This window comes from Styela clava, chromosome 3 (assembly GCF_964204865.1).
Source record: "Styela clava chromosome 3, kaStyClav1.hap1.2, whole genome shotgun sequence".
Classification (NCBI taxonomy): Eukaryota; Metazoa; Chordata; class Ascidiacea; order Stolidobranchia; family Styelidae; genus Styela; species Styela clava.
Window position 1 is genome coordinate 18,124,270 of NC_135252.1, and position 27,459 is coordinate 18,151,728.

The 27,459-nt window shown below is 33.5% G+C and overlaps 3 protein-coding genes across 3 annotated transcripts; all 3 read left to right on the top strand.

Moving 5' to 3' along the window:
* LOC120343327 (roundabout homolog 2-like) lies at positions 1–27,268 on the top strand. Its single transcript, XM_078110734.1, has 14 exons — positions 1–101; positions 1,794–1,956; positions 2,041–2,177; positions 2,410–2,700; positions 3,028–3,130; positions 3,818–3,938; positions 4,055–4,234; positions 22,241–22,448; positions 24,323–24,425; positions 24,661–24,792; positions 25,187–25,342; positions 25,494–25,591; positions 25,921–26,091; positions 26,806–27,268. The coding sequence occupies exons 3-14, from the start codon at positions 2,069–2,071 to the stop codon at positions 26,946–26,948; spliced, it is 1,815 nt and encodes a 604-aa protein (XP_077966860.1). The 5' UTR covers positions 1–101; positions 1,794–1,956; positions 2,041–2,068; the 3' UTR covers positions 26,949–27,268.
* Positions 4,263–9,788, top strand: LOC144420779 (uncharacterized). The gene is made up of 8 exons (XM_078110410.1): positions 4,263–4,367; positions 4,519–4,726; positions 6,593–6,695; positions 6,933–7,064; positions 7,455–7,610; positions 7,784–7,881; positions 8,210–8,380; positions 9,159–9,788. Exons 1-8 carry the CDS (start codon positions 4,263–4,265, stop codon positions 9,299–9,301), a joined length of 1,116 nt encoding a protein of 371 aa, XP_077966536.1. The 3' UTR covers positions 9,302–9,788.
* On the top strand, positions 16,885–21,989 carry LOC120343349 (uncharacterized). Its single transcript, XM_078110412.1, has 10 exons — positions 16,885–17,021; positions 17,294–17,453; positions 18,168–18,266; positions 18,544–18,656; positions 19,496–19,664; positions 19,745–19,866; positions 20,107–20,397; positions 20,713–20,815; positions 21,550–21,670; positions 21,789–21,989. Exons 1-10 carry the CDS (start codon positions 16,964–16,966, stop codon positions 21,987–21,989), a joined length of 1,437 nt encoding a protein of 478 aa, XP_077966538.1. The 5' UTR covers positions 16,885–16,963.
* Positions 27,269–27,459: the final 191 nt, after the last annotated feature.

Sequence of the window (27,459 nt, forward strand, 5' to 3'; positions counted from 1 at the left end):
AACCCAATGGAAAACGAAGAGAAAATCATCTAGTAATTGGCAATAACGGAAATTTTATGATTATGATAAAAATCGCCACGAAGGAATTATATGCATAAAAGGTCAGTAAACCAATCATAATATGTACAAATTTTGTGACATTTATTTGCCCAATTTCTATCATGATCAGTTTGTCAAAAAAATAGCTTCATCACTCGGGAATTGTTATGTAAATTGATCTTCTCAATATTATCATTATTTTAGACTAAATTGCGAAAACCAACGTCTAACTTTGTATGGAACAATTGAAATATATTTGTTTCTACAAAATCATTGCAAAATGTAATTCCGCAATTTGTAAATATTTTATAATTACTATTAATCTTTCAACGGATCCCGCAGTAAAAATACAATTAGTCAAGAGTGCTAGTGTAAACAATAACAAACATCTCATGAAAAATAATGGGATGAACGGTATATTTTTGCGGCAACTTATTAATAGTCCGACAATGCTCCAGCAATCGAGTGAGATCTTGTTACAAGCCATATTTAACGATGTTATGTACGAGAAAGTTATTATATAAATTTTGTAATTTTATGTCAAAATTTGATATAAAAATTGACAATACCTCTTTTAAATTAAACTGATGTATCTTTGTAGAATAGTTTGTAGATTATTTTACCCAAGATACGTCATATACATTCTTAATAAGTCACAAGATTTCAAATGAGCAAATGATATAATACATTGAAAATCCATTTTTTTTTTAATTTGAAGTGAATTTAATTCGACCCCTTGTTTCAATGAGCATAAATGCATACGCCCAAACAAAATAATAAGTTCAAACTCCATTGAACGTATAATGTTTTCGATAAACCAAAACATCAACCAACAATCATTCTTCTATACCCGGGATGGCGAACCACTGACCCGCGGGTCACAAAGTGACCCACCGCGTTTTATTTGTGACCCGCCAAGCGAAGGCACGAATGAAATAAGATAAAATGCTAACAGATCAGTGATAAAAATTGATAAAACCGGCTTTAATTTAATCTAACAATAACTAAACTATTATAATGTACCGGCAGTTAGACAGTCAGGAAGGGCTGCGATCGCTCATGTTCGAAATGTTGATTTCGGGCCGGTATGGTAATTTTCAAAACCCCTAACCTTGGACGCATGTATGCACCGCTGTGTACCGTTATTCAGCTATTGGGCCTGACATCGTTTATGACATAACAATGCAATTGATCTGTTCATTTCTCGCAACGCCTGTCTTTTTTGGAAGTGCATCTGCAGACTGTTTTAGGGGTTATACGAGAACTAGATGCTACTTTGCATTTATTAGTTTCTCGTCTACGATGCCGTTGTGAAAACAAAAACTTACAGACTTGAAATACAAATCTAGAAATCTGATATAACGATGAGGCAGTGTAAAAGTGGCTTAATGTGGTTGGAAGCTGGTCGAAAATTATAACACTATCAAAGCGGAATTACCTCCAAACACTAGAACCGTAAAATAATTTAACGCATCATCCTAAACGTTTTTGGTAATTCATGTGCGTGTTTTCGTACTCTAATATCATAAAACCGAGTGACATGAAAAGTCCCTGATAGAAATGCTGCATAAGAAAGCCCAAAACTACACCAACATCAGCTTATAAGATTTGTTTCAGAAGTTTCTTATAGATACAAACGTGAACTAAATATCTGTGACCCACTCTCTTCTGTTCCGCGAAAAAATTATAATTTTTGACCCATTCATCGAAAAAGGTTCGCCATCCCTGTTCTATACATTCATATTTTGTTTTAGCGATTCCCTTTACAATTTCCACGGGATTATACAGACTGACTGTTGTTGGAAGACCTCACCCTAAAGTTACTTATGAAACAGCTCGTGCAAAATGCGAAAATGTTCAATCACGAATTTTGAAATTTTCATCGGCCACAAATTCAATTATCAAGACCTATTCGGAGTGAGTAAATATCAAAAATTAATATTGATAAAGTAAATCTAAATATACTATTTTGGAAAATTCTAAACTATTTATGTAATTTAGTCGTTTCAGAACTGATGACAAGCTCTGGATGAATCCTAATTCAGATTCTGGTTCTATTTGCTATTCTCTATCATTGAAAGATTTCAATTCGAGAGCCACATATTGTTATGAGCAGCACTATTACATCTGTGAACAAGGTAGAACTAATTATATGAAACTTGATTCGAGTTTTTGTTTCCAAATAATATGTTTTAATTAATCTAGAAGTTTACTCTACCATGCCCTTTCCACCGAAGCTCAATGAATTACAATTTATATCAAATATATTTTGGTACTTAAATTTATATTTCATAAACTTCTTTAAAAATTACTTTATTGAAAATAAAATTCCAGGTAATCATTTATTTGTATTTATTGAAAATTTTTCAGTTAAAACGAAAGATATGCAACTATCATTATCGAACTTCATTGTTGATTCGAATACTGGCACGAAAGAAATAACGTGCATGGCATCCGGGTTTCCACTACCGACTGTTAAATGGATGAAAGGGAACATTGTAATAACTTCAACACCCTTGAACTATCATTCCAAAGTAGGACAAAAATTAGTGTTCAATCTAAAACAATTGACAATTGCAGACGAGGGACAATACAAATGTTTTGCATCAAATACAGTTGGGAAAACATTTTACGAGTTTACACGAACCCTTCATGTAAAAGGTGAGAAGATGTATACAGTATGCCACATATATAAATAAAATTTAGTAATAAACCAAAAAATTGCCATTGTAGAGTAGGAAGGAGAAATTCTTTTGGTATCACTTAACTATTCAATTCAATTATTATAAAAGTTGAGAATAGGAAAAATGTTCTGCATAGAAAAAATATATAAACAATATTAGTTTGTTCAAAGGGCACAAGGAACCATTTATTCGTTCGTTATTGCTCAACTACTTTTTCATAATGAAATGTGTAATGCTGATATGTGTTAAAAGATATACAAACATTTAACAGTTCTGGTGAATACAGGTTAAAACATATTTTCAGTTCCAAGTCAACCATCAATCACAAATATTATATCGTCGCCATGCAATTCCAATTTATTGGTCACTTGGAAACCACATGTCTGCGGAGTTGGAATTGAACACAGGTATCTGTCTGCATAGCGGCGCAAAATACGTTACCATCGCGTAAACTCACGAATAAAACAAACTAAATCTGAATAGCGTTGAAATTTGTCTGACATGGTAATTGCTAAATTTGCAGTATGTTTTTGGAAATTCGAATTTTTAATGTTTGTTTCAAGTGTTTGTAAATAATTTTGATACGTTTAGTTGTTGTCAATTGGTTTTAAATCGTCAATGCTTATTGGATCTCCGCTCTAGGGAGCCTTATGGTTGAAAATTCCAATAGGAGTTTCGCTGTTATTGTCCTACCGGATTGTTGTTTCGTTTTCATGGCATCAATAAAAAAACGCGACGATCGTTGGAAAATTTTTAGTATTTGTTTTAAATTTGTTGCTATTCATTGGTAAACTATCTTTAAATTTAAAATTCCGCGCAGAAGTAAATACGTATTCGCGTAAGACATTGTTCATTATCATTCATAAACAGTGAAAGACTTGGGAATTTCAGTGAACTTGATTGAATATTATACACAACACAGCTCTCACCCAAGAATACCTGGGATACGCGCGGAACTAAAATGAATTGACAGTTTCGGTATCCCGTATTTCCGTTCACTGTCGTTACGCAGTACGCTGTCGTTATAGGTGCAATATTGCGTGATTGGGACGTTTGATGATACGCGAGCTGCTTCATGTATCGTTATATCATAGATTTCAGATTATGGATCCGATCAACAGCAACAATTATAAAGTTTTCCTAACGACGCCGAATAATGTCTCCATGACGTCCTACGTGACTGGTTTGCAACCGTCAACATCTTATATTATTAAGGTAATTTATTGGAATATAGGATTTATAAATTTCAAATGGGTGAAATCTCTTTGTTACAAACGCCTATGGCTGTATGAAAATAAACAATTTGAGAATATCCGACTCTAAACTTTTAGATTGAGCCATGCTTAACAACCCCATCAACTTGCTTCAGCCATTATGCAACAATCACAAATGCAACCACTGGAGGTCTACCCGGTCCTGTTACAAACCCAAGTCTGACGATGACTTATGATGGTTCTTGCAATGTATCTTGGTCAACAGAGACGAATCCGGAATATATATCCGGGTTCAAGGTTCGTATACTGTGAACTGACGACGTGAATGAGTATTTGGCAAGACAATTTTTTATTTCTTCCTGTTCAAACGTGGATACTATCATGTGACATAGAAACCCCATTTGATCATTTAGATTTTAAAGTGGTTCAAGTTGATTTAGTTTAATTTAATTGCTTCAGCATATACAACTCTTTGAAATTGAACTCTATCTTTAGGACTATGGTTGATGCCGAAAAATAGAGAATAATGTTACGTAAATTATAAAAACAATTATACCTGGAAACTGATCATTTTATTTAAGCCTGCTATCAACTCAACAAAGGCCATAGTATCGTCATACTATAAAGATGATTTCGAAATAAATGAATTATTTCTACCATTTGAGAAAACTTCATATGTTCTTGCAAAGATTTTCAATAGAAAATACAATGTCTCTATTCAAGCTAAAACTTGTACAGGGTTTGGACCAGGGTCAGAGGCGGTGGGGGAATGTGTTACTGATACTAATGGTAATTCCGAATTTTCCTTAGTTATTCTACGTTTCAGGCTTTCGTAATTTGATATCACAATGAAATATAATTATTTCCGATTATGTATACTATACAGCATATACACAATATATATCGTCACGCTAATAACCGAATTGCGTAAGTCATTTTTAGCAGTTTTGAGAAAAACGTAAAAATCTTCCTAATGATATTGTTATGCCATTGAGAGTCAATAATTTGCCATGGTTCAATTTTTTGATCGTAGCCGGATTTAAAGTTAATTTGTATGACGCAGTTAAGTGGCGTCATAATGTCGCACTGTGACTTAGGCAGAAATGCGTCTATGACTTGGGGACATACGCAATTTTGCAACTTTACTATATACACCGGTCCTGAAAACTAAACATTCCAGAAACGAATGTAATTCTCAGTATCTACAATGTCTAATCCCCAAAATAGCTAATCAGTTTTATTTACATCTATTTTTGGTTTGAAAATATATATTTCATCAATTTAACACGTTCTGCACACCCACCGAAATAAGACTAAGATTAAATATAAAGAATAAAACAGCAATGCACCCAATAAGAAAGGTAACCAAGGTGAATTGAATTCGGACAGTGAATATCATAAGTGCACGTCTTCCTATACTGTAGTATAAATTCAAATTAATACGCGCTAAGCTAGAATCCGAGATGCAAAAACTCGAAAATACTTGCCGCGGTTATTTTGTCTTTGTGACGTCACAATAGTCCTGCGGTACCAATGATAATTCATTATGACGAAACAATTGTACAGATGTATATGTCATACTGAATCTCCATTTTTATGGGTTTCGGAATTCTTAAAATAAAATCTGAGGTAACAGACAGTTGCGCAGCAATACATAAATACCTATTTTTTAAAAAACTCAAAATCGCCAAAAATGACTTATGCAAATCGGTTATTAGTGTGACGATATCTTTATTGCATTTCCGCTTAGATTTAACTTGCAATTGCCGGCCAGATGCAATTTTATCAAATACGTAGATTACGTTGTAAAAATAATACCACACTCGAATAGTCTAGGCCAGGGTATTATCTCTTTATTTGAACGCAAAACGCATATGCTTACTGTATATGCTATAAATAAAATAAAAAAATTATGTAATTTACAGCATCATCCAACATTCAGGCACCAACTGCCAGAGATAAAATGACTAATTATGAAATTATGGGATTTTCTTGTTAGCAACACAAAAACATTTTTGTCGGTGATATATATAACTAACCTCATACATCTAGACATAGACACACAACCTCAAACACACACAAAAAAAAAGTTTTTTCCTGTAAACAACGAATTAAATAACTCTCACGATGTCAAAATTTTATTTATATTTACATTTATGTGGAAGATGTGAAATTTCAATTTTTTTGCATAATTTGTTAAGAAGCAACCCTCAACTAACTGGTCAAATGTTCATCGGTCAATTGCCTTCTTCTTCTGCCTTTGGTGAGCTTCATTTTGAAGAAAAATTATCTTATAGTAATGATGGCACCGAGCGAAACGGCGAAAGATTTAACGAAGCGACAAAAGCCGTGTGTGCATTTTTCACTGACAAGGGTCACACTAGATGACATGTCAGGCCATGTTGTGGCCCGCAGGCCGCCTGTTGCACAGCCCTGATTAATACCAATATTTTGGGGAATCAAAATCTGAATATTCAATCATAGTATGAAAAGTATGCTACTAATTTTTGTATTTCATTGCAAATGACAAAAGTGTAAAATATCGATTGAGTGTATATTTGATTTTCAATGAATACTTATATAATACTTATACAATACTTATATAAAAATAAAGTCAATATAAAATGTTCCTATTAACGCTTTTTATGTTTACAGTATCATCTATTCTACGAGCACCTACAACCGAAGAAAAGATAACTGACAATGGAACTTTAGCGATTTCAATTAACGTTCCAGATGAAACCAATGGCCCTGTGAGGTATCTAGCTTATCCTAAATGTTTTCCTAGTCAAAACAAATGTAAGTTTTGAACAATTCTAAAAATTAATCTTCACGAAAAAGCAACGCTATATTTCTAAAAATTAAAATGATAAATCATATATATTTTATTTATTTATTTATTGCTCGTAGTTTTACACTGGACATATTGATCTTTGTCAAGAATTACATTCTTCTTAATTTAATCATTTTGACTTTTATCTCTTATATATTACAGTTGTTTATTCATCATTGTTCACGGCAATATAGAAGCTAAATTTCTATCTTTAATCGAAAAATCACGTATGGCCGAACTGAGTTCTGGAAGACTGCAAGATGAATACATTGCAATTGCTCTAAATAGAAACAGGTTTGTCTAACTAACACAATTTATCAAGTAGACTATCAATATTGCGCAGGTTGCATTGTTTATTGGCGTAACTAATAATTTCCTGAATATATTGTTTATCACTGTTATAAGGAATGACTAAGTGGTCTTATGCGTAATAATTAATATATGGCATATTCTGCATAAATGTAAATTAATTGATTTTTGTTCTTTATGTATAGCTAAAACAGAGTAAAATTATTCAATAACATATATATTCGAGACCTATTCTTCACCTTCCTATAAATTTGCTTTGTTCATGACTGACTTCATGGTGATTTGTGATTAACATTAATGTAGTTAAATTAAAAACTATTCACGCACTGTACCAAGGTATTGATATAAATATAATCATTTTTTTTGCTTTTGAAGCATTAGGTCAAATCTTTCTACCATCAATCTTATTCTTGGAAACAAAAAGAACACCACATGCGACGCCAGTAAACCAAATCATCAACAACAAACAAACAGCTCTGACAATGTATATGAAGCATACAACAAAAGATTATCAAATTCGCAAACTTACAAGTGAGATAAACTGCGGCAGTTAGCAATTAATTGATTGTCTAATTTTTCTGTTTTAATTTATGATCATAAAAACAATATTTCTGATATCAGCCATTGATTGATTGAATATATTATGAGAATGCTGTCAGTTTGTAACTTATTGAGAAACCGCATAGATCTATTTTATTTTGCAGAATATTTCTTGTAACGGCAACACCGAGTAAAGACACAGTTCTATTCAAAGTCAGTGATGAACTTTTAATCGAAAAAATTGTTCCAGATACCAATCAAAGTAAATTTGCAATTTTCAATATTTAATCTGTTTCGCACATTAACGTTCTTTAATTAGATTACAACACAAATTGTGACACAATAGATTCACAGTGACAAATTTTTTTTTGTAACCGTTTAAACCGCCTTAAATTGAGGTTTGGATGATAGAGGAATGACATTTTGGTAAAAGTTAATCCTGGTCTTATTCCAAAGTACAAAATACATAATAAATTTTTACAGCTAGACGATTCATTCTAAAAGCTTCGGCAATTTTTTTCAATTCTTCAAATTTTATGCATTACTCGGTCATTACTCAACGGCTACGTTTTACATTCATTTCCATACAGATATCATCTTAGCAGTAGTAGTTGGAGGAATACTTGCTATTCTGTTTGCTTTTGGGTCTGTATATTATGTGAGGCATCGCAATAATCAAAAGAAATGCAAAACCCCCGAAACAATATCGAGCATTTCAATGAATGTTTCAAAAAAAGAAAAGACGGAATATGTATCAGCAGGTGAGAATGTCGACATAACTAAAACTCTTTAACATGTACAACTGGACTTTTGATGCCGATATTTGAACTGTAACCATTTTCTCATTATAAAAATTAGTCCATTTTTAATTCGTTTTTTTCACTTTATTTTGGTAAAATTAATCTTATTAGCACGAAGAACCTCATAATACATGACAATTGCTAATTTACTCGGAGCGGACCTATAAATCGTTTTGTCATTTTATAGTTTTGTCAATCAATCTCTTTCATCGTTAACTGCTGTACCAATTGTCTTGAAATTTGTCAGTGGTGAAAGATTGATGTTTTCGCAAGGAGTTTATTACTTAATTTATTTCATAACCTCCTGTTTATTACATGTAGCGGTTTTGCGGACGCAGGTGAATGTTTCTCGCGCTTAACCCCAGTAGGAGGTTTTTTGGGGGGTAGAGTAGACTATGGCAGAGGTACTGTAAAATATTTGTTGAAAATTTGTGACTTGGATCATTTGGTATTCAAATTCACGTTGAGACTGAAAGCATGAATCAATATCGTCACAGGACCCCGATATCCGGATGCAGGTAATGGTAAGTCACCGAATCTGTTCCACAGTTCCAGCTTTGTTTAGGATATGACTTTTGTTGTGAAATTGTGGGTAAAACAATTCGTTTGGCTTCCGTGTCCATATACATGAATATAGCCATAATGTTTATAAATAAAACATGAAAATGGAAAATATTAATGGGATATAACATAGGTATTTGAGTTTCCAATTACCTGATGCAAACACATATTACAACAGGTACTACAGATACACAACACCATCTGAATGCGTCAATCAACACTTATGAAACGATTGCTGATAATGGTTACGAGGAAATCTCTAATCGTCCAGAATGGAATCCATACGATATAGCAGTTAGCCAATATGAGACTGTTTTATGAGAGTTAATGTAATGTGATATATCAGTTCTCTTTTTTTGAAAAAAAAATTAAACAAATATTTTAGCTCTACGTTATTGATAGTGTAAGCCAGGGGTGCGCAACATTTTTGTCGGTGAGTCATATAACCAGCTTCAGACATCTGGGACACACGAAAAATCATCAAAATATAAAAAAAATTTCGTTTAACATTTTAGTTCGACACTCCGAGTTTTTGCATAGTTTGTTAACATAAGCTTCGACAGAAATTGTAGCAACCCTCACCTGACTGCTCGATATTATGTAGCTATACCCATGTGAGCACCTTTATGAACATTAGCAGTCTTATTATAATTTTATGCTTGATGGGGAAAAATCTGAGCGATGACAAGAGGCAAATTAAATCGCTTAACAGGCTGAGTTGTGGCCCGCAGACAGCATACCCTGTTATAACCCCCACTGGCACATATCAAAGAAGTAGTGAAATACGGAAATTTAAAATATTATGAAACAAAGCTCCAAAATCTAAAATTTATTTTTAATAAAAGTCATTGAATCTGCAACATTGCGTAGAAATTACTTTATAATACATTATGTATAAAATAAGTGAGTTCATATTCTAATCCTATTGAATTCATATTCAAAATCAAATTGATATGTAAATTCGTTAATATAGCCATTTGAAGTCTGTATCATTCGTATGTTCACCGATTCGACAAAAAGTTGAGCATTGGTGAGATCATGTGAAAATTTGCAAAATGGAAATAACATGTAGTGATTACAAATTTATTTTCAATATAAGTTATATAAACAATCTTTTCATACGGCCGTTCCATCCATGGTATAATATTGAAGGCATGTACTGGCTTTTGTTTCATTAGTTTCTAAGTAGTAATGATTCAATTTTCTTTTTCGTATACTTGCATTAAGATTTGAATCTAATTTTATTTTGGTTATGCAACTCATAAATATATACAAGTTAGCAAATATTATGTGTTCATTGGATTTTGAAGAATGTTACAAGATATTCCGATGAATACGTTTTTAGCACGGTAAAAAAACATTATAAGAGTTATATATTTCTTTTGCAGTCTATACTAATGAGTAGTTTTACAAGTTCAGAGTGATATTGGAAATATTTCCGACAAGTGGATGTTTCTACGATATTTAAAATTATATTCTTGACAAAAAAAATCGCGGCACGGAAACAATGTAAAAATATATACATACAACAGTAGACAAATGATTCCCAAATATGTAAAAATTAAAAAAGAAAACACAAGCACGATGTATGTACAATTAACAAGTGAAATCAAGAGATGCATAGGAAGTGTTATAGACTACCGGTTGTGGTACACTAATATATATGCATCATTTTGTGGTCTCTTTCAAACCATGACCTCTTTTAAACCATGGTGCCTGATACAAATTGTTTTGCAGCGTATAAAACTAAACAAAGAAAATATGAGCGATACCTGTATCATTGGCAAAATTTTTCAACAATAATTGCATATTCTTTGTATCAATCTTGGAAAACGGATGGAACTTTGGCAATTTTCCAACAGTTGGGGAATGCCATTTACGTAAACCCTATATAGCAGGGCTCCGCAACTACTTTTTAGCGCGACCCCCAAAAAAAAATTTCTAACTTCTCGCGACCCAAGCATTTGGTAAACATGTAATTAGTTATCGATTTTAAGACTAGTGTCGACACTAGCACTTTTCTTGCACAAAATTGTATGAAACTTATCACATAAAATTGTGAATAATAGCGTTTAATATGACTAATGCAATTTATAAGCTTTGTGTATAATACACAACTTATCAAATCGAGGTTTAATTTGGGAAACGGCAACGTGAAGATATTTTTCTACCTCTAGCCGTGATCTGTAATTGTATTTTATGTATGAAAACGCTGATAGGCGGGAAAAAATGTATTGGTTTTTTAATGAATTTTGGATGCTTTGCTGTAAGATATACGTGAAACCAATCTTTATACATTATTCGCTGTTATTTCGCTTATGTTTATGGTTTGAGTGATGTATTTCTATCCGATGATGGTGAGAAGATGAGTCTATTTTCGGGCGTTGATCCCCACTGCTATAAGTGCTCCGTACGGAGCCTCAGGGCTCCGCGAGCTATTCGTTCACTTAAAAAACTGACTTTGTTAATTTTGTATCTGTGAAGAAGCATTAACGTCACTAATAAAAGTTGACGACGGTAGTGTCGAAATGTGGTAGTGATTAAAATATAACATTATCTATAACTAAGGGCGCAGCAGCCATGGTTTTCTAAAAGGGAGTGGGTTCAGAATAGAAAATTCCCGAGCAACACTCATTGCTCAATCCATGGCCGACGCGAGAATTTAAAATGTCTTGTCATATCAATTCAATTGTTTTCATCGTTGCTCGCCTCTGAGTTGACTAATATACTACGGCAACCATGAAATACTTGTTAAACCGTCTACTAGCAATGAATGGATTGAAATCGTAATTTTGAGTTGCTCTTTCAGCACTTAGGATTATCGCAATGTTTCGTTGTTAAGGAAGAGTTTGCAGTTATGAAGCAAATTATATTTGATACCTTCATATCGAATTCAGTCTATGATAAATGTATCAGTGATTTCTAGATGCAGTGATGGGACAAATATCGGCCGACACAGTAAAATGATCAAAGACTTTAGATCAGGGGTCGGCAAACTACGGCCCGCGGGCCGGATTCGGGACCCTTAACTAAATTATATTAACAAAACAGCTTTATTGACGAATATATTCTTTACGTGACAAAATTTGTTTTGAGAAACTAAATTATACTATAACCTATAAAGTATATAATTCACAATCACTCGTTTAATGAGCCTATAATTGATTATAATAGGCAAACGAACGTACAAAAAATGATGCTGAGCGCAAATGGTTTAATGACGCTGAAAATATTCAAATGATCAGTACGCGTACTACTTGAAATTTCTGGGTGGAAAAATGTGATTCATTGGCCATTCCTCGCCTCGGCCAACAGCTCCACCTCCCTCAACCTTCCTATCCTCGACCCACTGTCCTATTTCCCCCAACCTTCCTATCCTCTCCAACCTTTTTATCTTCGACTCATTCCCTTATCTCCCTCAACTTTCCTATCGTCGATCCACTGCACTATCCACTTCAAACTTCCCACCCTCGACCCACTGTCCAACCTCCCTCAACTTACTTATCTTCAACCAACGGCGCTACAATCACGACTCGATCGTCAAAATGAACTTTACCATCTTGCGACCAACTTCCATGTGTTATACTGGTCGAGTATGCCAATGAGATGATTCAATCGTACGTCGACAAAACTTGATTGACGGCAATCGTAAATGTAGGCTTGAATCTCAATTGGTAATCAATAACCATGATTAGTGGCTTAAAAATGTGCTACTAATTAGGCTACTGATGGCATCGGGTTCGGGGTCATTGTTTTTAAAATTTTAACCGGCCATCCGATATCGACATATCTGAGTTCCTTTTCAGAAACTCATTCAATGTCGCCAAATTTATTTCACGTGACTGAAAAGGCTGAAAAGTCAAACATATAAGTCGCTTAGTGAGTGTAATCCCATCCAAACTATTTTTAAGCAATGAAATGTTTTGTCGTAGCTAGCGTTGCCAACTGCTTTTTAATTCAGCGTATAGTCCCGAATTGAGCTTATCTTATCTGCAACTTAATGAAGTTGCAAAGGACGCAGTTCGTACGTAATCTTCGGCATTGCATCCTCGGCATTTAGAACCAAGTCATAGAAAAGTCATCTCTGAGTGATTCCATTTTTGTATGTTAAATAGGCTCTTGGAACTAAGTCAGGAACGGTAACGACAATGTGAAGGCGGAATAACGTTAATAATATATGACTTGACAATATTATATAACTCTAGATTCTAGAAGCACGAAAATACCGCCATCATCAGTGAAATGCCATTCGAAGGCCTTTAAAACGAGCAACGTCTCACTCTATCTCCCAACACAAGCCAGAATATTTGCAATGTTTGTCTGAGCGACCAAAATCAAAACAATAAAGATCAAAGGTCGGGGTAAGGTCCATTGCGGGTCACAATCGATTCTATACAAATGTGGATTACGTTGTAAAAATCCCGCATCCCAAATCACATTTATTTATTAATAAATTTCATTTTTGTTCGTAATTTACAGCAGTGGTTCCCAAACTTGTTGTACCATCGCCACCCTGAAGTAGTTTATAACAATTTCATCGATCGCCGCCCAGCACTACAAAAAAATGTAAAGCCAAAAACGAATATATTACAGACCAAATAAGCGAGTCAGCTAGTTTATTATTATATCTAAAATTACCCCGTTTACTGGCGGAAAGGCGATTTCGTTGTTTTATAGCAATAGTAGCACGGCAGAAAATCTCTTTTCACCATATAGGAGGTCGGAAATGAAACAATCCAGGGTTTTACCTTCACAAAAACCGCCGTGTACTCTTGTCTTATAGCATTTAACTCCTTAATTAAATTCACCGCATTTCACATTAAAATAATGAGAAACAAAATTAATTTTTCTAAACTTATATTAACTATTTTTGTACATCTCGTTCATCCCTACAGCCTGATGACCTTCACCAAAATACATGATATATAAAGGTCTTCGGTAAAATTCATCCCCGATTCCTCATCCTACCACGTCCTCCAGTCCGATCACCAGTCCATAGAATTAATCAGCCGTTTGTTTTGGATTCGTGCACTTGGATGTGGAAGAAGTCGTGACCAACTATCGACTACGGCCCAGGGGTGTGCAAATTTTATGTCGCTCGCGGGACAAAATCTAGGGTTGCTGGTCTTTTGCGGGTCGCATATATTTTTTGAAAGTTAAAAACGGAACAGCGCGCGAAAACTGCGACAATTCGTGAACTCAACTCCTTCGTTCTACTGAAAAATTATTACAATGACATTTATTGTGACACTGTCTTGTTGCTGTATTACGCTTGATAGCTTTACGAAGACAACATTGGAACATTTTCTAAATGGGCATCACTAATCCTAGTTCTTTGTAATGTTCATTTTCGAAAATAATTGTTCGCAAAAATATGTACTTTCAAACATCGAAGTGAATATTTTCGCATGGTTTGTGAAATTTTGATGCGGATTTTTTTAAGTAGATACATTCTTACAAAAATTAAGCAGTGAACGAATCTCTCGAATAGAATATGAATTTAATTTCTTTATTGCATTGCAATATATTCGAATATTTACTGCGCTATTGAACCCCTGCACTCAACATAAACTTTTTTGCGTGTTTCCATTTGTCTAATTATAATTAAATTGTAGGCTCGTTAAACAAGTAAATGTTCAATAGAATTTTTAGGATATAATGAAATTCAGTCTAAACGTGTCTCACGATAAATTCTGTTACGTAAAAAATGTAATTTACTCCTCCGCTCAGACAAATTTCTCACTCACAGATTTTCAGGCGCGGTCGTGAACATTACCTCATTTTCGCATATTTGAATTATATTCGTTAGTTTTAGTTGTTTTTTCGGAAATTTAAATATAAATCAAAGAGGTCAATGATAACTTTGTCTTTCTAGAAGTTTCAGTTTAATTACAGTAATCAAAAATTAGTATAAAAATAGCTGTGATAGACATGCTAAAATTCTTTACCGGTACTTTTAAAAAACAAATTGTTGAATGGTATAAATTAGAATGATAGTTTGAAACAAATACCCAATTTAACAGGCAACAGGCAACAAGCGAAGCCACTCTTAGAATAAGCATCGAAACTTTTAAAATGGTAAAGTATAGGAAGAATTTTCCGGGGTCAAAGGTCGGGGAAAGGTCCATTCAGTGAAGCGTCCCGGGTCAGGTTATCTTACTCCGGCCGTATTTTGCCGACCACTGGGATATGCAAACAGCCGTACCTTACTGCGAAGACAGGTCCAGCAATCCTTTCGCCTGTGATAATCGCCCACGTGGTTCAAACCTATGAAAGCACGCAGAGTACGGCAATCAAGTGCACATTGCGCCGAACAAAAACAGGTTTCGCGAAATTGCCCCCCTATCGCCCCCTTCGACTTTTTCGCGCCCCTCTGTATCGTTTTCGCCCACCGGGGGAGAGGAGGGGGGCGATATCGCCCACTTTGGGAATCACTGATTTACAGCACCATCCAACATTCAAGCACCTGATAACTAGTTATGAAAAAAGTAATTCAGGAATATTGGGATTTTCAACTAACATTCCAGATGAAACAAATGGTCCTATAAGGTAATTTGGTTATATACTTCATGTCTCTCGTCAAAGTAAAACCGAATAAAGATGCAAATTGACGCTTACTATAGGACAAATTCACGCTATAAATCGAAGATGAATATATTGCAATAGCTTTGAACAGAACCAGGTATGATTCACGCATTAACGTTTTCAACAGGATAGCACATTATGTTAAGATTATGCAAAATAATTTTGTGGGATGATGTTCCTTCTTCTTGATTTGCTGCTTTGAATTTGTTTTAATGGCGTTAGGTGTATGTAGGCGTAACATAACAAACACACATAATGACAGTTTGATATTATATCCTGCAAAACTCTAATCACAATCCTTCTGGTGGGTTTGTTTTATATACAATGTAATCGATTTTTTTTAAATAAATAAATTTGTGAAAACTTACATTTATAATAACCCCAAGTATTAATAATATTTTTCTAGTAAACAGAATCATATATACCGGTATATATATTTCAATTATTTCGAGTCATGTCAATTAATTTGCCATGCATACCAACATCCAAGACAGATGAGTTGGGGAGAAAAGACTCTGCAGTTGTTGATAATACGATTCAACCAACCAAGGCATTCCCCTCTGTATTGTTTATTTTTTTTAGATCTAGGATTCAAAGGCTGTTATGGTCTCTACATAGGATCAATAAATAATTAATACCTAATAATATGAAATCAAAATTATCAAATTAATAATTGCTTGTTGTAGTTTTCCGAGAACTATATTTAACTGCGTAGATCTTACGCCTGCTGGCAGTTTGGTATTGCTTACAACGATACCACAATTGTTTGGGTTGTACTGTAGTTTGTAAATTCACAACTTCCCGTTTACTTATTTTTGACAAGCTTGTGCGAAAGATAGTGGATATATAAAGTTTAGCGTCAAACAATCTACGATATTGAACAAAAATAAATTATGGTTCAACTCCAGCCAAGGTATTGAGGAATAAATATTTTGTTTAAAATGAAGCTTAGCTATTTGGTAATACAAATTTCTCACATCATATCATTTTAATGTTGATTACTCATATTTCTTACTGATATTTGGTTAATGTCGATATTCTTATTTCACTTATCTAACATATTGGAATGCTGGAATAGGAGTTTTATTATCGAATGCTTGTTGTTGAAGTAACCTACGTAGACTCATCAAGTAGTTTGTATACACAACCAGAATTCATTAAATGTTGTCAAATCCGTGTCCGTGGGGTTTGAAACATATACATACAATGTGTCATGTTGGGAGTTAAGTATTATAAGTAGTGGCATCATATCATTATAATGTAGTTGAGCTAAGATAATGCTTATATAAGGTTTTATTGTAAATAGCATAACTAAATTATATAGCTTGATTTCAGTTTGAGAGATTTATTAAAGATATATTCTATTGTTCTCAATGATGTCTATTCGACGTAACTAAAATGTCCGAGTGCAATTACTGGTTTGTTCTCTTAACATTTCTTGCAACGTCTAATGCAGGTATTCAATTTTTTTATTTTGTTAATAAACTACAACTTTCGGTTGTATGCATTAAGCAATGTCCCAATTTGCTTGGTGATTAGTAAATACGCGCTATCACATCCACGATGTTATATTTTGTGGTTTTGCGTTTGTTTGAAAAATAGGCATTTATTTTAGTTTGGGCCACGAAGTAATTATTTACAATAATATCTCTCATGGGATTCTTGGCGTTAAATGTTATCTATTATCATTCCCAGATAACATTTATGATGAATGAATATTGTTTTCAGGACTTTGGAAGACTGTGAACAGGCCTTTTTATAAACTAACGTTTTACAACATTGATACTACATGGCAGGGGGCAATATCCTTTTGTAACAACAAAGGATCAAGTCTTGTTCAATTTGATGACAGCTCTGTAAAATATGATGTTATTAACACAGTCAAAAGGTAACGACTTATTTCATTAAGTCACTTACTATCGTCGCCTAAACACATTATTTTTGATGTAAAAACAAATATTTTATAGGAAGCGATGATTTTTTTAAGCCAATGATAAAGTTTGCTAGTTTTTTTTCTGCTTATGGTATTTGCAGATTCGTACTTTTGATAATTTAATTTCATCTGAGTTGCACTTAATAATTAAATTACACATGTCAAGACTATTGAAACGAAGCTCCATTTCACCATATTTTTTTTTTCAAATATGCTTCAATTAATGTAATCAATCAGTAAAAGTTTTCTTTTGAATTTAAAAATTAAATGCATTTATTCGAAAATTAGAAGAAATAATTTTAAGAAGTTTTTTTCAAATATCATTATATTTTGATTTGACGTTTATTTTGTAATCTCTGCTGTAGCCGGAGTTTGGAGTTTTGGTATCAATGAAGTATCACAATCCCTAATTTTTGTTTAACTTCGAACCGTGGTATGATTAATTACTCAGAATAATTCAGTAACATATTATTACTACAAAACTTTTCACCAATACTCAAGTTGATTTATTGTATCAATTTAAATTAAAACGTTGTCCATCCATTGCGTTTGCAATTTTCTTACCAATATAATGAATCTCTTGTACTCATTGAGATACGTTAAATGTCATAATTAATCGCACTATATTTATATGACTTATATACAATAAGAAAATTCAATATGTTATAGTTCTGGAGCAGCTGATTCATATTGGATCGGAGCAACAGATGAAGTCTCAGAAGGACATTGGAAATGGATAGATGGATCTACAGCATCGATTACTTCATGGTAAATTATTTTCTTCTATACAAGATCACCATTGTTTTTGCAAAATATATTTTGCAAGATTTCATTTGTAAATAAACAACAGTTGTAAAAGTAAATCAAATCCTCTATGGTGATAATAATGCTGCTGGCAATCTATGCTGACCAGTGACCATTGACCTCGGCCATAGTAAAAAAAAAATCTTTATAAACGACTTCATTACATTTATTTCTACACAGGCCCTTTTATAGAAAATTAAAACTTCCTCTATTAGTTTCTACTCCATTTGATACTTTGTAGGAATTCCGGAGATCCAAATGGCGGGAGGGTAGAAAATTATCTTGCAATTGGCAGGAACGGAAAATTATTTGATTATTCTTCAAGTCATCTCAAAGGTGTTATATGTATTAAAGGTCAGAAGAGCAATTCTGAATAATTGTGGATTTTATTTAAATATTTTCTTTCTGGTTCCATTTGCCAAAGAAACAAAAAATCTCCAATAGCTTCATTAGTATATTTAACGGCGTAATAACTTGTTTTAATACTATGGAAATAGGAAATTGATTTTTGCTATCTCATACATTAGCCAACTCGAAACTGTAAAGTTGAAAAAGTCTAACTTTGCACGAAACACTGAAAATACAATATTTTCAATAAAATTATTTCCAAATATGATACCCTACCAGGTAGGGCCTACTTCATTCAATTTTTAAAAATTGCGTATGCAACTTCGTACCGAAAAGATTCCGGTTCTTTTAAATAACAGTAGCTTATTATATCTCGTAAAATACCAGATATATATCAGAAACTGGTTGCACGGGGTATTGTTCAGAACGGGAGGCGCGCATAAGCTTCGCAAATAGTTGCAATTATGCTCCCTGATTCTCCATTTTAATCTTTATTAGGATACCAGCGGTGGTATGAGTATATTTAGTAAATAGTATTGGTATAACTGTAACAAAGATCATAAAAATTTATATAAACGGTATAATTTTGCAACAGCTCTTTCTTATAGCAACACTCAATACTGCTTGTCAATCTCGTCAATTAGCCATCATGGACAATTACAAATATAAATAGGAAACAGAATGTATGGTTAATTGTTTAGTGAATTTAATTTAACACTGTTATTTTTCAGATACATGAACCAATATGTTTGAACAAAATATTAATTCTAGTGAACATATAGTATTTTTTGTAGGTGAAACAGAACCCATGACCATTCTTGCTTACATTTTCATTGTATTTGTAGTGTTTCCCAATACAATTCCTCGGGATATATACAGACTGGAAGCAATTGGAAGACCTCCCATCAAAGTTACTTATGGAACAGCTCGTACAGTTTGCACGAATATTGGATCGAGAGTTTTGACATTTTCATCGGTCACAAATAATATCATCAAGACCCATTTAAATTCCGAGTAAGTAAATATCAAAAATGAAAATTGATTGGTTCTAGTAAAACTAAATATATATTATTCATGATATTTAAACATTTTAGCGCTGATGACAAGCTCTGGTTAAATCATAATTCCGGTTCTAGTTGCTATTCACTATCATTGAAAGATTTCAAATCGGAAGCCACATATTGTAACGACAAGCATTATTACATCTGCGAACAAGGTAGGATAAAACTAATTATATGCACTTGGTACAAAAATATTTTGTTTCAAATAAAATTCTTTCAAATATTCTGGCAGTTTACTCTACCATGCCCTTTTCCCTGAGACTCAATAAAATACGACTTATATTGAAAATATATCAAATATAATTAGGTAATAAAATTTATATTTCATAAATTTCTTCGAAATAAGCTTTATTGGAAATAAAATCATGTATTGTTATTTATTGAAATCTTTTCAGTTAAAACGCACGATATGCAGCTATCAATAACTAACTTCGTTGTGGATTCATATTCTGGCACAAAGGAAATATCGTGTGTGGCATCTGGGTTTCCACAACCGACTGTTAAATGGATGAAAGAAAAAACTGTACTTCATTCAACATCATACAATAACCAAGCTAAAGTTGGACAAAAATTAGTTTTGGATCTAAAACAATTGACAATTGCAGACGAAGGACAATACAAATGTTTCGCATCAAACACAGTTGGACAAACTCTTTACGAGTTTTCACGAACCCTTCGGATTAAAGGTTAGAGTCTGTACACAGAATTCCACATATATGAATAAAATTTTATAATAAACCAATAAATTGCCTTTGTGGAGTAGGATAGCCATCGACAAAGTTTATATAAAGAGTGAAAATATAGGAAAGATGTTGTGCATTAATGTTTGAATAAAATTTTATATAAAATACTTTTGTTTTATTGAGTAGAAGGAACTATTTATTCGTTCGTTATTGCTCAACTATTCTTTTATGAAATAATCTGTAATGCTACTATGTGTTAAAAGATATAACAAACATGAAACAGTTCTGATGAATACAGGTTTAATAACATATTTTCAGTTCCAAGTCAACCGTCAATCACGAAAAGTACTTCGTCGCCATGCAATTCCAATTTATTGATCACTTGGAAACCACATGTTCGTGGAGTTGGAATTCAACACAGGTATCTAGCGGCACAAAATACGACCAGATGTTCTTTTTCAGAAATAAACATATCTCACGTAAACTCACGATTATAAAAGGAAAAAACTGAAGCTGAATATAATAACTGAAGCGGAACGTTATAACGTTTCTTTCGGCTAACATCTTGAATGCCAAATTTGCGGTATATTTAAAAAAAACTAATTTAAAATGATTACTATCAATAAAATATCCTAACAACAAAAAAAAAACATTCTACACTAAATATCTACTAGATACTAATACAGTATTCAAAACACTGAATTTAGCTAATCGTTTTACTGGTGATTGTAAGTAATTTTAATACGTTTAGTTGTTTGTTGTCAGTTTGTTTCAAATTTTCTATGCTTATTGGATCTCCGCTCCAGCAGGCCGTTCTTGTTAAAATATCCAGGAGGTTTTTTCTTTCACCCTAGTAATGTGCGTTTCGCCGACCGGATTGCTGCTCGTTTCCATGGCATCAGCGAGAAAACGCGCCGATCATTGAAAAATTTCTAGTTTTTTCACAATTTGTTGTCATTATCTCTTAAACTACCAGAACCGGCAGCATCACACCGCTCTCCCAAGAATACCTGGGAAACGTGCAGTGCTCAAAATGGTATTGGTATATCGTTCAGTGTCGCTGCGAAGTGTCATTAATGTGCAATTATGCATGAATGTTAACATTTGCCAATATGAGGCTTGTGTTATGAACAATCGAATACTGTTATATTATAGATTTCAGATTATAGATCCTAACAACAGCAACAATAATGAAATTTTCTTGACGACGGCGAATAATGTCTCCATGACGTCCAACGTGACAAGTCTGCAACCGTCAACATCATATATTATTAAGGTAATTTTTCGGGATATAGGATTTATGGATTTTATTTGAACAAAAATTTCTCTGTTGCCAACGCTTATGGCGGTATGAAATACTAACAATTCGAAAATACCTGACTCTAAACTTTTAGATTGAGCCATGCCCAACCACTCCGTCAACTTGCCTCAGCCAATATGCCAGAAGCACAATTGCAACCACTGGAGGTCTACCCGGTCCTGTTACAAAACCAATTCTGGAGATGACTAACTATGGCTCTTGCAATGTATCTTGGTCAACAGTAATGAACCCGGAATATATATCCAGTTTCAAGGTTTGTATACTGTCTGCGTGAATGATTTACCGTATTTGACAAGACGACTTTTTATAACTTTGTTTTTAAACGTGGATACTATAATGTGTCATGAAAACGTCATTTGTTTTAGTATTTCCAGTTGATTTAGTTTAGTTCAAACTTGTTTCAGCATATAAAACTCTTTGAAATTGAACTTTATCTTTAATATTATGGCTGTTGCCGAAAAATACAAAATAATGTTACGTAAATTTAGAAAGAATTATACCTAAAAACTAATCATTTTATTTAAGCTCGTTATCAACTCAACAAAGGCCATAGTATCGTCATACTATAAAGATGATTTCGAAATAAATGAGTTATTTCTACCATCTGAGAAAACCTCATGTGTTCTTCCAAAGATTTTCAATAGAAAATACAATATATCTATTCAAGCTAAAACTTGTGCAGGGTTTGGACCAGGGTCAGAGGCGGTGGGAGAATGTGTCACCGATACTAACGGTAATTCAGATTTTTCTTTAGTTACTCTACGTTTCAGGCTTTCGTAATTTGATAACACAATAAAATATAATTATTTCCGATTATGAACGGTATACAGCATATACACAATATATATTTTATTGCATTTCCGCTAAGATTTAACTTGCAATTGCGGGTCAAATGCAATTTTAGTAAAAATATAGATTATGTTGTGAAAATAATACCGCACTCGAGTAGCCCAGGACATTATCTCTTTATTTGAACGCAAAACGTATATGCTTACCGTATATGCTAGGAATAAATAAAAAATTTACTTTTTTTGTAATTAACAGAACCATCTAACATTCAGACACCGACCGCCAGAGATAAAATGAATAATTCTGGAATTATGGGATTTTCTTGTTAACACCACAAAAATATTTTTTGTCGGTGATATATATATAACCAACCTCAGACATCTAGACACAGACACGCAAACTTTAAACACGCACAAAAAAATAGATGTTCCATGTGGACAACGAATTTCTTGCATAGTTTGTTAACAGCAGCTTCAACAGAAGTTGTAGCAACCTATAATTGACTGGTAAAATGTTCAAGGGTCAGTTGACTTCCCCATTTGCTTTTAGTGAGCTACATTTTGAAGAAAAATGTCTCATAGACAGGGTTACCATCCACCTTGAACCAAAAATAAGCACAGGTATGAAAAGGTTATTTTGGGGGGTACCCAACAACGGCGGGACGGCAGAATAAAAATGAGAAAGGAATCATACACCTTCTCATTCCCTTCTAGTCTCTTTCCCACTAATTCTTATCCATTCAAGTTTTTTTTATTGGAAGTCGCTTTGAACAAGGTTGCATGCAGCCCCGTAATCACAAAAAGCACGAAATCATAGGGGCGGAGGCCTCACAGGGCCCGGATCACAAGTCGAGAATACGCATCCAAACTCTAGAGCCAAAGAATCAGATAACCAAAGAAAGTGTTTCACTTCGTTTTGGCAGAGGGCATCAACGGATATCGAAAAGGGCTGATCTCCGAGTTCTGACAGCATTTTTTCTGAGCATATGGAGCAAGAACTCCTGTGACAATGGCTGTATGCGGCTGTAGGCGGAACTCGTGCTTACGCTTACTCATTGTTTAAATTATGGATTGTCCCTAAAAAGCAAGCAACTAGCAGAAACTATTGTAACCGAGTCACAGTTTGTATGGAAATACCGCAAACCCTACCGTTAACAGAAACGGTCTGCGATGAAAGTGAGTGAGACTGCGACATTAGGTCACGGTGGTACGTGGGTGGGTGATACTTCATAATAATACCACAGCAAATCGTGGATGCACATTACGTATAATAAAAAACATGGTCCCACGTTTTCACGGAAGTTTTGTACTCAAAACATCCATTTTTCTAAGACAAAATAAGCACGCAACTGAAAAATGAGCACTTTTCTTAGAAATGAGCACATTGTTACTTTATAAGACGAGGGCTAGAAAATAAGCACAAATCTTAGAAATAAGCACGATATGGTAACCCGCATAGTGATGGCACCGAGCGAAACGACGAAATATTTAACGATGCGACAAAAGCAAAAAAAAAATATATTTAACCCGTGTGAGCACTTTTTATGGACAAGGGCCACACTAGATGACTTGTTGGGCCATATTATGCCCCGCGGGCCGCCTATCGCACAGTCCTGATTTAAAGCAATATTTTGAAGACGCAAAATCTGAATAATCAAGCTAATATGAAAAGTAGGCTACTAATTTTTGTATTTCTTCGCAAATGGCAAAAGTGTGAAATATCGATTGAGTATATATTTAATTTTAAATGAGAATACAATACTTACATAAAAATAAAGTCAATATAAAATGTTCCCATTACCACTTTTTATGTTTGCAGTACCATCTATTCTACGAGCACCTACAACCGAAGAAAAGGTAGCTGACAATGGAACTTTAGCAATTTCAATTAACGCTCCAGATGAAAGCAATGGCCCTGTGAGGTATCTAGCCCATCCTAAATGTTTTTGATTGCCCAAAACAACTGTAAGTTTTGAACAATTCGAAAAATGAATCTCCTGGAATAAAACAACGCTATATTTCGAAAAAATAGAATAATAAATCATATTAATCTTATTTATTTATTGCTCGTATATTTACACGGGACATATTGCTTTTTGTCAAGACTACATTCTTCATAATTTAATGATTTTGACTTCTATCCCTTATATATTACAGTTGTTTATTCATCATTGTTCAAGGCAATATAAAAGCTAAATGCCTGTCTTTTATCGGAAAATCACGTATGGCCGAACTGAGTTCTCGAAGACTGCAAGATGAATACATTGCAATTGCTTTAAATAGAAACAGGTTTGTCTAACTAAAAACAATTCATTAAGTAGACTATCAATATTGCGCAGATCGCATTGTTTATTGTCGTAACCAATAATTTCCTGAATATATAGTTTATTACTGTTTGAAAAGGAATGACTAGGTGGACTTGTGTGTGATAATATATAGCAAAATCTGCATAAATGTGAATTGATGTGGAATTGATTTTTGTTATTTAGGTATAGCTAAAACAGTAAAATTATTGAATCAGATATATATTCGAGATATATGTTTCACCTTTCCATTAAGTTGATTTGTTCATAACTGACTCAATGGTGATTTGTCATTAACATTAATGTAGTTAAATTAAAAATTATTCACGCACCGTAGCAAGTTGTTGATATAAATATAATCATTTTGTTTGCTTTTGAAGCATTAGGTCAAATCGTTCTTCCATCAATCTTATTCTTGGAAACGGAAAAAACACTACATGCGACGCCAGTAAACCAAATCATCAACAACAAACAAACAGCTCTGACAATGTATATGAAGCATACAACAAAAGATTATCAAATTTGCAAACTTACAAGTGAGATAAACTGCAACAGTTAGCAATTCATTGATTGTGTAATTTTTCTGTTTTCATCCATGATCATAGAAACAATATTTCTCGATGGGAATGGGAAAGCTGCTAGTTTGTAACTTATTAGGAAACCGCATATATGTATTTTATTTTGCAGAATAATTCTTGTAACGTCAACATCGAGTAAAGACACGAATCTTTTCAAAGTCAGTGATGAACTTTTAATCGAGAAGATTGTTCCAGATAGCAATCAAAGTAAATTTGCAATTTTCAATATTTAATATGTCTCAGACAATAACGTACTTTAATTATATTGCAACACAAATTGTGATACAATAGATTCACAATGGCAAATGGCATTTTTTCGTAACCGTTTAAGTCGCCTTAAATTGGATTGGATAATAGAGGTATGACATTTTGGTAAAAGTTAATCCTGGTCTTATTCCAAAGTACAAAATACATAATAGTTTGTTACAGCTAGACGATTCATTCTAAAATCTTCGGCAATTTCTTTAAATTTTTTAAATTTTGTGCATTACTCAGTCATTACTCAACGGCAACGTTTTACATTCATTTTCATGCAGATATCATCTTAGGAGTGGTAGCTGGAGGAATACTTGCTATTCTGTTTGCTCTTGGGTGTCTATGTTATGTGAGGCATCGCAATAATCGAAAGAAATGCAAAAACCATGAAGCAATATCGAGCATTTCAATGAATGTTTCGAAGAAAGAAAAGACAGAATATGTATCAGCAGGTAGGAATGTCGACATAAACAAAACTCTTCAACATGTACAACTGGACTTTTGATGCCGATATGAAAACTGTAACCATTTTTTATTATAAAAATTGGTCAATTTTTATTTCGTTTTCCCCCACTTTATTCCGGTAAAATTGATCTTATTTGTACGAAGAACCACACAATATAGGACACCACTTGCTAATTTACACGGAGTGGACCTATAAATCGTTTTGTCATTTTATAGTTTTGTCAATCAATCTCTTTTATCGTTAACTACTGTACCAATTGTCACGAAATTTTCAGTGGTGAAAGATTGATGTTGTCGCGAGGAGTTTATTACTTAATTTAGTTCATAACTTCCTGTGTATTACATGTAGCGGTTTTGCGAACGCAGGTGAGCGTTCGCAAAGCGTGAAAATATTTGGTGATACATTTGTGACTCGGCTCATTTGGTATTCAAATTCACGTTGAGACTGAAAGCATGAATCATTATCGTAACAGGACCCTGATATCCGGATGCAGATAATGATAAGTCACCAAACCAGCCCCCAGTTCCAGGTTTGTTTAAGATGGAACTAGTTAAAAAATAATTCCCTTTGGCTTTCGTGTCCCTATATACGTATATAGCCATAATGCTTATAAATAAAACATGAAGATGGAAAATATTGATGGGATGTAACATATATATTCGAGTTTCCGATTACTTGATGCAAACACATATTACAACAGGTACTACAGATACACAACACCATCTGAATGCGTCAATCAACACTTATGAAACGATTGCTGATAATGGTTACGAGGAAATCTCTGATCGTGCAGAATGGAATCCATACGAAATAGCAGTTAGCCAATATGAGACTGTTTTATGAGAGTTAATGTAATGTGTTATATCATTTCTCTTTGTTGTGAAAAAAATTAAATATTTATTTTAGTTCTACGTTATTGATCAAATTGATCAATGATAGTGTGACCCAGGGGTGTGCAACATTTTCGTTGTTGGCTCATATAACCAACTTCAGACATCTGGGACACACTATAAATTTTAGTCGTTTAACATTTTTATTCGACACTTGAAATTTCGTATTTTTGCATAGTTTGTTAACATAAGCTTCGACAGAAATAGTAGCAACACTTACCTGACTGGTCGAATATTATGTATTTTTACCCATGTGAGCACCTTTATAAACATTAGTCCTATTAGAATTAAAGATTTCATAATTTAAAATGTTCTAAAATAAATCTACAAAATCTAGAATTTATAATCGTTATAAATTATTAAGTCATTGAATCAGCAACATTGCGCAGAATTTTTTTTATAGTATATTATGTATAAAATAAGTGAGTTCATATTCGGAACGAAAAAATCTGATTGATATGTCA

Bases quoted from the DNA above. Each gene is read 5' to 3' on its own strand.
- LOC120343349 (XM_078110412.1), top strand. From the start codon at position 16,964: ATGTCCGAGTGCAATTACTGGTTTGTTCTCTTAACATTTCTTGCAACG. The intron at 20,816-21,549 runs GTATCTAGCGGC...GTTATATTATAG, and splicing joins GGAGTTGGAATTCAACACAG to ATTTCAGATTATAGATCCTA. The intron at 21,671-21,788 runs GTAATTTTTCGG...CTAAACTTTTAG, and splicing joins CAACATCATATATTATTAAG to ATTGAGCCATGCCCAACCAC.
- LOC120343327 (XM_078110734.1), top strand. From the start codon at position 2,069: ATGAATCCTAATTCAGATTCTGGTTCTATTTGCTATTCTCTATCATTG. The intron at 22,449-24,322 runs GTAATTCAGATT...TTATGTTTGCAG, and splicing joins ATGTGTCACCGATACTAACG to TACCATCTATTCTACGAGCA. The intron at 25,592-25,920 runs GTAAATTTGCAA...ATTTTCATGCAG, and splicing joins TGTTCCAGATAGCAATCAAA to ATATCATCTTAGGAGTGGTA.
- LOC144420779 (XM_078110410.1), top strand. From the start codon at position 4,263: ATGAGTATTTGGCAAGACAATTTTTTATTTCTTCCTGTTCAAACGTGG. The intron at 4,727-6,592 runs GTAATTCCGAAT...TTATGTTTACAG, and splicing joins ATGTGTTACTGATACTAATG to TATCATCTATTCTACGAGCA. The intron at 8,381-9,158 runs GTGAGAATGTCG...ATATTACAACAG, and splicing joins GACGGAATATGTATCAGCAG to GTACTACAGATACACAACAC.